This window comes from Nycticebus coucang, chromosome 8 (assembly GCF_027406575.1).
Source record: "Nycticebus coucang isolate mNycCou1 chromosome 8, mNycCou1.pri, whole genome shotgun sequence".
In the NCBI taxonomy this organism is placed as follows: Eukaryota; Metazoa; Chordata; class Mammalia; order Primates; family Lorisidae; genus Nycticebus; species Nycticebus coucang.
Window position 1 is genome coordinate 57,821,176 of NC_069787.1, and position 12,303 is coordinate 57,833,478.

At 40.1% G+C, this 12,303-nt stretch overlaps 1 protein-coding gene across 1 annotated transcript in view; it reads right to left on the bottom strand.

Annotated features, from left to right (window-relative positions):
* The window catches only part of COL6A5 (collagen type VI alpha 5 chain), a 110,443-nt gene that overhangs the window by 86,863 nt on the left and 11,277 nt on the right, over positions 1–12,303 (bottom strand). The window contains exons 4-7 of the mRNA XM_053599802.1: positions 10,091–10,651; positions 6,113–6,667; positions 3,233–3,805; positions 1,251–1,826 (exon numbers count right to left, since the gene is read on the bottom strand). Of these exons, the coding sequence (XP_053455777.1) occupies positions 1,251–1,826; positions 3,233–3,805; positions 6,113–6,667; positions 10,091–10,651 (2,265 nt within the window). The remainder of the gene's footprint in view (positions 1–1,250; positions 1,827–3,232; positions 3,806–6,112; positions 6,668–10,090; positions 10,652–12,303) is intronic.

A 12,303-nucleotide genomic window follows, 5' to 3' on the forward strand; every position in this document is an offset into this window, starting at 1 on the left:
ATAAGTGAAATGGGCCGGATGGGATAAAACTGAACTGGAGAACAATGGTCTGTCTCCAGGGACATTCACTGTGCATCCCCAGCTGAGAGTAGCTATGTGGGAAATGAGGCCCTGTGTTCTCAGAACTTCTGGTTTTTCAAAGAAGAACCTACATGTTTAACATAAAATCTCCAGTTGGTAAATGCTGTGAATTAATTTACCAAGTTGTCAGCACCAGGAAAGATGAGCAAACTGCATGTGCAAGGTGCCGGTTGGTTATTCTGATCCTGTCCGGTCTCATTTTACAGATGGGAAGACAGTGAATTATGGGGGTGGTTGCTGATGAACCAGAGTTAGAACTCTGGCTTCCTGATTCCAGGTCTAGAGATCTTTCTGCCACTGTAATCTGCCTCTGTTTGAGCACCCAAATGGAATAGGAAAAGTCCGGAAAGTTTAGAAAGACTAACATGTATTTATAAAAGAAGTGGCTTCTACCATAACTACTCTAGAAACATAATAAGCACTCAAAGAAATTTCTGTAGGCTATGCAAATTCTACAAAATATTTTCATTCCTGTTTCCTAACTTGCTGTCATCCCAATAGAGCCTGAGCGGCCATGGCTATGCTCAGCTGGAGCCGCGTAATGACGTCCCTGTGGGATGGATCGTTGTTCTCCAGTTCATTTTCCTCATGCTCTGCCCACTTGACTTCTCTCAATCATCCACATGGTCTTTGAAGCCATTTGCCTTTGTGACCTCTGGATTAAATAATTTCTCAGAACAATTCAAATCTTTACTATGTTATGATTACATACAAGTCATCATTAAAAGAAGAAAAGATACATTGTAAACACACACACACAGGAGTCCCTTACAACATGATCTAACAAAATTAAAATAGTAAAACTTCCAATCAGCAAATGTTTATTTAACTTCCCACTGAATTCAGTGCACTGTCCTAGGAATTCCAGAAGAGGAGAGAGTAGAAATAGAAGCCTGAGATTCAGGTGGTAAGAGGAGAATGATTGCAGTGTGGGGACAGGGCTACCAGAAGACACAGCCCTAGGCCCCCTCTAGCCTCTGCACCCTTTCCTTATCTTTGAGGGAGTCTGACTGATCCAGACTTTCTGGAAGCAGAGAAGTCTCTCCTTACTGCACACAATTCATAATGAAAACATGTTCTGCTAGACTCAGAGCCAGCCCATGAAACACCCTTGGGAAACAGAAAGACAGGAAGTTGCAACTGCATAAAATCAAACAAAGAGCACTTACTGGTTTTCCCACATGTCTGGCAAATTTCACGGACCATTCTTTTTTTCACATCTATATCCTTTAATTTATTAAATTCTTGGAAAGTAATTATTTTTTCAGAATTGCCTGTGATCGGCAGAAGCTGTTCCTTATGAACATCTCCTATGCCCAAAACCAGGATGCAAATTCCAAGGTCTTTCAAGGTTTTTACTACATCTGCCACATTATAGTAGGGGTCCGTCGATGTGATAACAACCAAAGTCTGAGGGACACCAGCATTTCTTCTCCCACCAGCAGATGGATTAAACATATCACTCACGTGTTTGAGGGCAAAATCAATCCTTGGATGCCCACTGCTCTTGGAGACAGTTTGAATTTGAGTCTTCCACTGAGTTTTAGTAAGAGAGTTTTTCAACTCTATGATTTTTTGGTAGTCATTTCCAAATTGAGCTATACCAATTTTCATTCTTTGAGACTGAATGTCAAAATTATCAATTAAGTCTGACAAGAAAGTTGTCATGGTAACAAACTCTGAATTAGATACCTTGTCAGAGCCATCACAAAGGAAAATTACATCAGCTTCCTGAAGGTTACAGACTGCAAAAGGAAAGAAGATGTAAGTTATTTTCCTCATAAACCATTCTTATTTTTTCCTTCACTCAAATACTTCAATTGCTTTACATTAGGAGCAAACCGAGATACGTTAACAAAAGAGAGAATCACTGATTGACTCTCAAAAGGAAGGAAATACAGCAAGAAGGGGAAAGATCAATAGAGTTTTTTCAAGCTCTAGTTATTTACAGGACCCATTTGCAAAGACACTAAAAACAAATCAGAGAAGGACAGTAGGAGGTTTAAATGAATTTAGCGTACTCATTAAAAAGTAATTACAAAGGCTGCGAGACTCTTCCATACCCAGATTGGAACATTCATCCTAATCCAGGTAATACTACTACTGTATTATAATTAGTACACTTGCTACTATTAATACTGTCACTTCACCCTCATATTGAGAAATATCATTTAAAAATGATATTTTACATATAATAACATGATATTTACAGCCACCGTATGAAGAGTTATTCTAATTTTATAAATATAGAAATGGAATTCAGAGGTGAAGTGACATGCCTAAGAGCACACAATTACTATGGAGGGGAGCTGGTGTCTGGACCTCTAGACAGAGGAAAGAAGTGAAGAAGGAAAGAAGAAAAGGGAGCTAGCTGACTGATTCATTTGCCAGGTTGGGAGGATGGGACCAATACAAACCACAGGATTCAGACCTTCCAAGGAGGCGCAGCAGCCCTCCCTAGATGGCTTATCGGTCTTTGCAGCTTTTGGGACCAAGTGGTAAATCTCACCCTTTCCTCACTGCCTTCATCCTACTCACCCCAACATGGCTCCTAATCAACTCAGTCCCTTTCTCTCCCTGCTGCTCTCACCCAAACTGCAATATCTCACATTCAACTCTCGTATCCTGCCATCAGCACAAGTGCCCATTATGCAGAAAAGCACATTGGAACACTTGGACCTTCAATAGCCCCACAGGATACCTACAATCTCATTTAGAAGTTGCTGGATCTTTAAAGACCAAAGCCTATCATTTCAAACCATAAAATTCTCCACTTGAGTTTGGCATGAAACTGATGCCAGTGTCTGTAATAAGATCATTAACCAAATGGAGCAGCATGAGTAGCCACTAAATGGGATAAGGTGAAGGTGACCTTAAGGTTACTTTCTTCCAAAAGGAAATGGCGATAGGGTGGCAAAACAGTGAGGAATGCTTCTAGAACTTTCCTGTACAATCTCTTCAATGCATGCTGTGGTGGGAGGGGGCTTTTGGGATCTTACTCAATCAACTCATTTCTTTTAGAGGTAAGAGAACTGCTAACCAAACAGAGAAATATTCAGTTCATGACACATAGGTAATTAGAAGCCAGGACAAAATGTATATTTTGTTTAAACTTTTATTGCCCATAGAAACTTTAACAATAATAACTTACCCTCTTGTGCATTGATACACATGCTTTCCTGTATAGGCATGTAGACATCTTTCAGTTTGTCAAAATTATCTACATGGATAGTGCTGTCTTTATTCCCTGCTATAGCCTCAAGTTCCCTTTGGTTGGCCTCTCCCACACCCACTGCAAAGATGGTGATGCCTTTGTTTCTCAATTTCAACGCTGCGTCATTGAGCAGATTTCGATCATGGGATTCCCCATCGGTGATGACGATCAGCATCTGCTTCACATTTTGCTTGATGCGACTGCCATGTTCCTCTCTGAACAGGATGTGTGCATGTTCAAGAGCCTTGGCCGTGAAGGTTTTCCCTCCAACATCCCTGTGCCTCCTCAGATTCTCGATGATTGCTGATCTGTTTGTGTATGTGTTCAGGTAGAAAAGGACTTCTGGGTTTTCAGCGTATTTGAGAGCTCCAAACTGAACTCGGTCACGGCCAACATCTGCTTTCTTCACCAAATGGATAGTTAGGTTGATCATGTGCTCCTGCTGTAATTCTACACTGCCTGAATGATCCAACACAAACACAACATCTAACAGCTTAATCCTTTTACAATCTGAAAGAAGAAGAAAGCCAACATCACAAACTTTCTGCAGCGCTTTCTGCACAGTCTGCTGCGAAGGGAAGCAAATTACCAGTTGCCATGAGCCTACTGTGTGTCAGACACTGCATCTCACTTAGGTCTTAGACGTGCCTTTTCTCATTTCACAGAGAAAAAAGCTGAGGCTCAGTGATTTTGTTTGAACTTTTATTGTGCCATAGAAACTTTTGTATGACTTGCCTACATCATGATTCTAAGGACATTTGTACCCTCACTTGTTCGACTACACCATTGGTGGTCTTTACACCACACAACTCTGCTTTACGACAGCTCATCAGGGCAGGCTTTCAAGTAAAAGGCAATTGTCAGAAGCTAGTTCAATGCCAATGTGATGGTGAGACATATCAATGTTTGCCAATCCAGTCTGCTGTTCTAAAGAGCTCAGAAGCTCATCATATAAGTTGGGGGTTTTATCCCACTCCTTATGGCTTCAGCTAAATTTTGACCTTCTGATAGGCAAACTTCCCCTTGTGTATGAAGCATCTCCACAGTTATTTCTCTTCCTTCCCCCAACTACCTGAATTGGAACACAAAAAGGAGTTGCCCAAGCAGGGGGATAACTTATCCTATCACATCTTCCCAGGCTCCAAGCCCTCCTCCATATTGGAAGCCAAGCTACCACTCTGGCTGGGTCTCCAAAAGTAGGTATTCTCTACCAGCTCTTTTCCTTCCCTCAATAACTTAAGCACATGGTTGTCTCTTTCCACTTTCCACCTGCTCATCTTATCTCTGATCCTCATTTCTAGCAATGAAGTTTCAAATTTTCAAGTCTCAGACACTATGGATGAACCCAGTCCACATCTATAAACCTGAGGCAATGGCCCACTAAAATTTGTTTATTAGTCCTGACAAACACTTGTAAGATGATAAAGGCATGACTCAGCTGAAATTTCACCTTATACTATAGATGAGTCCTCCACAAACATAACCTTTGTCAAAGTGAAGAAATACCAAGATTTCAAAATTGAGGTTACGATCTTTAAGTATACCTCTCAACATTGACCAAAAGTTTCAGAATCATTGCCACATCTCCAATTAAACTGTTATCAAAGAAGTCTTAGAGCTATCACTTGAAACTTAAGTTTTAAGTTATTGTTAACTTTATGAAAATTTCACATGCATAATTTTGAAGAATAAAGTCCATTGGAGGTCTTTATGTCAGTAGGGGAACAATATCCAGCAAACCTCCTAATGCTTTATTTTGTTCTCTTGGCCACATCCTGAACACAGATAATGGCACGTGATAGATTTTAAAGTATAAGCGTTTTTAGTCTCTCTGAAGATTAATAGCAATTTCTTATTCAAGAGGACTTAAAATACACAGGCTTACACTGAAGTTTTTTCAATACAATTTCAAAAGCACTATAATTTGTGAGATTAAAATGATGATCCCAAACAATCTTAGAAAAAGGTTGGAAGTTAACATTTGCCAAAGGGATGGCTACACAAACAAATGTAAAATACCTCCTTGACAAAAGTTACAAAGGATAATGTTAAGTGGTGAAACTATGCACTCTGTCTTTAAAATGTAAAGGGTTTTGCTGGGTGCAACAGCTCACGCCCGCCTGTAGTCCTAACACTCTGGAAGGCCAAGGCAGGTGGATTGTCTAAGCTCACCTGTTGGAAACCAGTCTGAACCAGAGTGAGACCCCATCTCTAAAAACATCCAGGCATTATGGAGGGTGCCTATAGTCCCAGCCACTTGAGAGGATGAGGCAAAAGAATCACTTGAGCCCAAGCGTTTGAGGTTGCTGTGAGCTGCGATGTCACAGCACTCTACCAAGGGCAAAAAAATGAGACTGTCTCAAAAAAAAAAAAAAAATGTAAAGGGTTTTTTGGTGTGGGCTGCTTAGGTTCTGAACTTATCTTAACTAAGAGGTAGATGAATTTGTATTTCTAAAATTTACTGCTTGACAATGGTTATAGGTAGCCAAGAAACAATTCTAGGAAGTCATTTGGAATTAAAAATTGGCTCTGGAAAATCAGGTGTGAAAGATTTGCAAGTTTAATGTAAAATTTTGAGGCTTTTTGGGCAGATACTTAAAGGCACCAAAGTGAGGTTATTTCATGCCAAAGTAGCTGTCAAAATTGTTCATCTGAAATATCCCTAAAGTTGGTGGATGTTTTACTATAACAAAGATAAGAACAAAACTTAACACTGGCATTCAGGGAGAGGCCAAACCAAGAGTGCAACACACTGTTCCTCACTATGAAATCAACAGCTCACATCCTTGAGTCCTGAAAGAAAACAAGGTCACTTACCATGGAGAGCGCACATGCGGAAGATGAGCTTACTTTCTACCGCCTTAAGATCATCAAATTTCTCAACATAAGAAACCAGGCTGCCATCCCCACTGATCTCTTCTAGCTGTGTTCTATTGGCACCGTATACCCCCACAGAGAAGATGATCACACCTTCATCCCGAAGAACTCTGGCAGGATCCCTCACATCATCCTGTGCTTCTCCATCCGTGAGGAGGATGAGAAACTTTTTGACCCCCAAACGGGCTCCCTTGAGGTAGGTGAAATACTGAGCTACAGAGGTAAGCGCATGTCCGGTCAAAGTGTTTTTCCCAATGAGAGACATTCTATCTATTGCATCAGAAATTTTGTTCTGCGTAAAGTATTTATTAAGCTGGAACTCTTCCTTTGTATCATCACTGAACTGAACGACACCAATTTGGGTTTTGTCTGCACCAACATGAATCTTAGTTAACAGGTTTTTCATGAAGGTTTTCATTTTCTCAAAATTTTCATGTCCTATACTCCCGGAACTGTCCACCAGAAACATGACATCAGCTTTCATGTCTTCACACCCTGCATGTTATTTAAAAAGAGCAGAAATAAAACAGGTTGGCAGAATTCACAGAAAATGGAGAAACATTATGGCAGAAATAAATGCACTAATGATAAAACACTGACAATTAACTCAAGCAACTTCTGTTATGTTTGAAAATTTAATTTGCTCCTTCAGCAGAAGCCTGTTGACAAGAATCTTGAATCAGAAATCCACTGAAGATTATCTAAGGAGTTTTAAAGGGAAATGCAACTTACAAAGCATGAGTTCTTTCATTCGTGCACGCACATATCACTCAATTATTCCTTGATAATTCTGGAGATATATACAATGCAGATGTAAAGCTAAATGTTAAGGATGCAGTGGTGATCAAAACCATGGAATCCAAGCCAGAGTAATCAATTCCCCGCACTCACAGGACTAATATTCCAGAGTTTTCTGTATATTCTTGAAAAACAGAGTTCTCAATAATCTTTGAATAGCATTATTTCCTGGGATAATTTTAAGCAATCTCATAAACACTATAAATCATTATTAGAAATTGGAGTGATGATCACACAGCATCTGCTCGGAGATTCCTTAGAGATTTTCTAGCCTCTCAAGCTTTGGCTCCTTAGTTTTCCTGCCTCTGTTCACCCCCTTATGACTTATTTCCTTGTCCTCACCTTGTCTCCTCCTCCAACCACACCAGGGTTCAGGCCGACTAATTCAACTGCGCCTGCCTGAAGTGCAAAAGATAACACTCCGACAGGTGCAGGACCCTCTCCCTTGAAAGGACCTGAGATACAGCTTACTTCATGCTTCCAAAAAACCCTTTACTTTTTTCTTGATGTCAATCCTGAGACACCTTGGGGACCTTAGACTCCAGCATTCTTTCTAAGGAATCCTGAAGACTCAACTCTGTTACCTTCCAGAGAGAGTAAAATAAATAAAATCACGATTTAGGATTTTGTTGTTAATGCTACTAATTTCCTTATTTATTTGTTTTTGTTTTTCAGTGCCTCCAAGAAAATTCAAACACTTTGACTTTAATAAGTTCAAATAAATGAGATTCTCTTCCTTTCCTCATCAGTGAACACCATAACCAATTTCTGCAGTACCTAACCTGCCATAGCCCTTACTACATGCAGGCACTCCTCAGGTAATATCACCAGCAAGCTTCACAATAAGCCTGCAAGCAAGGAAACGGAGGCAAATAGCAACTCATTCAAGGTTCTCAGCAAATCTGTGGGAAAGCTGGCCTTTGAACCTTAACTCTCACTCCAACATCCTCTTTCTTCACCAGTGAATGTGCTTCCTCAGCAGGCAACATTTTCATATGCTAATACTGGGAATCAACATGCACCCTAAACTGGTACTTGGTTATTATTTTTAACAATAAGAGAACTAAGCAACAACCAGAGATGGGAATTTGCAAATTGTTTTCCCCAGCTTTTAATACTTAATCTCTATTTAGAACAAAAATGCAAGTATATGCTCCTGTTAAAAATAAGTAATGGTTATATGTGTGCTAGATATGCATTCAAAATATAAGAATAATAACATTTAGAAACTTCAAACTATAAAAATTCGTTGATGTAAGTATTATCCTCTTTTTATAGATGAGGATGTTTCAGGCTCAAGCTGAAAAGTAAATTGAACTCTAATCTACCTAGATTAGAGAGAACAGAGTTCTCTCTGTTTCCACTGCACCCATCTGTGCATGTACACACACATACTGTACTTCCCCTATACTCATCTGTGCACACACACTGTACTTCCTCTGTCCTCATCTGTGCACACACACACTGTGCTTCCCCTCTACTTACCTGAGCACACATACTGTAGTGTGCAGTACGTACTGTACTTCCCCTGTACTCACCTGTATGCATGCATACTGTACTTCCCCTGTGCTCAATTGTACACACACACTTCCCCTCTACTCCCCTGTGCACACACACACTGTACTTCCCCTGTACTCAGCTGTGTGCATACACACTGTACTTCCCTCATACTCATACGAGCACACACACGGTACTTCCCCTGTACTCACCCGTGCACACACACACTGTATTTCCCCTGTACTCACCTGTGCATACACACACTGCACTTCCCTGTACTCACCTGTGCACACACACACTGTATTTCCCCTGTACTCACCTGTGCATACACACACTGCACTTCCCCTGTACTCACCCATGCACACACTGTATTTCCCCTGTACTCACTTGTTCACACACACATTGTACTGCTCCTGTACTCACATGCATGCACACATGCTGTACTTCTCCTGTACTCACCTGCATGTACACAAACTGTACTTACCTTGTACTCACCTGTGCACACACACATTGTATTTCTCCTGTACTTATCTGAGCACACACACATTGTACTTCCCCTGTACTCCCCTGTGCACATGCACACTGTACTCACTGTACTCACCTGTACTCACCTGTGCACACATTGTACTTCACCTTTCTCATCTGTGCACACACACACACACTGTGTTTTCCCTGTACTCACCTGTGCACACACTGTACTTCACCTGTACTCATCTGTGCACACACACACACATACACATTGTGTTTTCCCTTTACTCATCTATAGGCACACACACTGTATTTCCCCTGTACTCATCTGAGAGCACACTGTACTTCCCTCATACTCATACGAGCACACACACGGTACTTCCCCTGTACTCACCTGTGCACACACACACTGTATTTCCCCTGTACTCACCTGTGCATACACACACTGCACTTCCCCTGTACTCACCCGTGCACACATTGTACTTCTCCTGTACTCACCTGTGCACACACGATACGTCACCTGTACTCATCTGTACACACACACACACACACACTATGTTTTCCCTGTATTCACCTGTGCACACACACTGTACTTCTCCTGTACTCACCTGTGCACACACTGTACTTCACCTTTACTCATCTGTGCACACACACATGCACTGTGTTTCTTCTGTACTCATCTGTGCACACACACTGTACTTCCCATGTACTCATCTGTGCACACACTGAACTTCACCTTTACTCATTTGTGCACATGCACCTACACCCCCACATACACTGTGTTTTCCCTATATTCATCTGTACATTCACATTATACTTCCTCCTCTTCCTCTGTTCTCTTCTGTGTGTACAAACACATATACGCAACCCACATGTAGAATAGAGTCCCTTTCACTGCACAACAATGGTTTTGTCAAGGCCATAACATTCTTAGCAACCTTCCTTCTATGACACCCTGGGGCAGCTATCTACAGAGGAATTCTGCAATCTTGGGATGTGATTTAAGGTTAGGGACCAAATCTCTCTATGGTGATGGAAGAAATTAGCAAAATATCATCCAGACAAGCAGTCTCCTAGGCATTGTCTCAGCCTGGCCACTAATGCCTAACACAGCAAATGAAATGTGGATAATGCAGCCTTTTATGTTTTGCTTACCTTTTTTGGTGCAGATTCTGTGAACAACTTCATTTTTTATGAGTTTTAAAGAATCAAAGTTCTGCCCAAAGTGAATTCTTTCTTCTTTCCCAGCAATTTGTTGCAGTTCTGTTTTCTCAGCCTTCCCAATGCCAACTGCATGAATTGTGATTTGCTCAGCCCTTAGTCTCTTGGCAGGTTCCAGGACAGCATCCATGGACTTCCCATCAGTCAGCACAATGAGGTAACAGGGAACATCACTTGTCCTATCTTTCCTTCCATCTTTTATTAGTGGCAGTGTGAAATCCAGAGCTTTCCCAGTATAAGTTCTACCTTTTATTTGCTTGATGTTAGAAACAGCCTTCCTTAAGTTAATGTCATTAGAATAGTCAGCTATATTAAATTCTACTTTACTATCATCTGAATACTGCACAACTCCAACTCGGACTTTGTCTTGGCCAATGCTAAACATTTCTATTGTTGCCAACATAAATTTCTTGATTTGCTCAAAGTCTTCTTTCTGGATGCTGGTTGAACCGTCAATAAGGAAATAGATATCAGCTTCCTTTGTATCCACACAGCCTGGAAAAAAGAAAAAAAGAAAGTGCATTCTTTATAAATTATGGAGAATCTGGACAAAACTTTGAAAGAGAGTTTATGGAGGAACATGAGGCTGTTGGAGCTTCTAAAGAAAGAGGACTCTTTGTATTTGCATAGACCTTGCTCACTTCATCAAAGATCATGCCTATTTTCTTCTTTAAAACTTACAACCAAATACTATGCAGCCATAAACAAAGATGGAGACTTCACATCTTTTATGTTTACCTGGATGGAGCTGGAACATATTCTTCTTAGTAAAGTATCTCAAGAATGGAAAAAAAAGTATCCAACGTATTCAATACTACTATGAAATCAGTATATGATCACTTACACATTGATAGGAATGGTAAAACATAACTACAGTCCAGAAAGAAGGAGAGAAGAGGAAGGAGATGAGAGTGGAGAAGGAAGGCCAGGAGAAGGGAGGGTATTTGGGAGGACCTAACCTATGTGCATAATGCAATGATACATTTCTAAACTATTAAGAATAGAGTATGAGGGGCGGCGCCTGTGGCTCAAGGAGTAGGGCGCCGGTCCCATATGATGGAGGTGGTGGGTTCAAACCCAGCCCCGGCCAAAAAAAAAAAAAAAAAGAATAGAGTATGAATGTCTTACTACAACAAATAAGTGAGGAGACGGTTATGTTAATCAGTTAGATGTAAGCATGCCACATTGTATATCAAATTAACACATTGTACCTCATAAATGCACTAATGTACACAGTTATGATTTAATAAATAATTAAAATTAATAATGTACAATAAAAAGGAAATTGAAACAGAACAAGGTGTAGTGGTTTGTGCAAGATTATATAGCCAGTAAATTAAAGAGTAAGAACTAGATTCCTAAGCCCCCAACCTCTCTATGTTGAATAATTTTTCTAGTATTGACATCTACCTCAGTTTATGCATCATAATTTCTTGAGAAAAGGTATGGGATTGTGACTTTCCATTATTACCTCCCAGTAACCTCTTCTTCCCAGACCAACTAGAACAATATACCTAAAGCTACAATCATATCATACCACTCTTCTACTTAAATGATCTATCAATGCATTTGCAATTTAAAAATCAAAAATTGGCTTTATCTTGCCTCCTGCTTTTCTCTCTGACTCTATTTCCAGCAATTCTTTCTCACTCACTGTGCTTGAACAACACTGGCTTATTTCTGTTCTTTGAATGAACCCAGGCCCTTTTTGCTTGCCTGTTTCTCCTAGCATATTCTCCCTCTCCCCTCAATATTCACATGGCTGGTTCCTTCTCATTATGGATGTGCCAAGTCAGTCCTTGAAAAACACCTTCTCTTACTCTCTAACTAAAGCACATTAGTCATTAGCTACCCTATTACCTTGTATATTTTCTTAATGGAACTTTCTGAAATTACCATATTCATTTGTTCATGAGCACAACCTGTTTCTTATCACAAAATGCTAACTCTATGAGGACAAAGACTTTGCCTAGTTCTCTGCCTCTGCCCAGTAGGCTGGTTCATCATAGGAGTACAAAAAAATTTTTTTGGATAAAAGACTTTTCGATTTTCCTTCCTTTGTTAAGCTGAAAAAAAAAATAATAATATATATATTATATATATATGAACCATATATATATATATGAACCTTCATATATATATATATA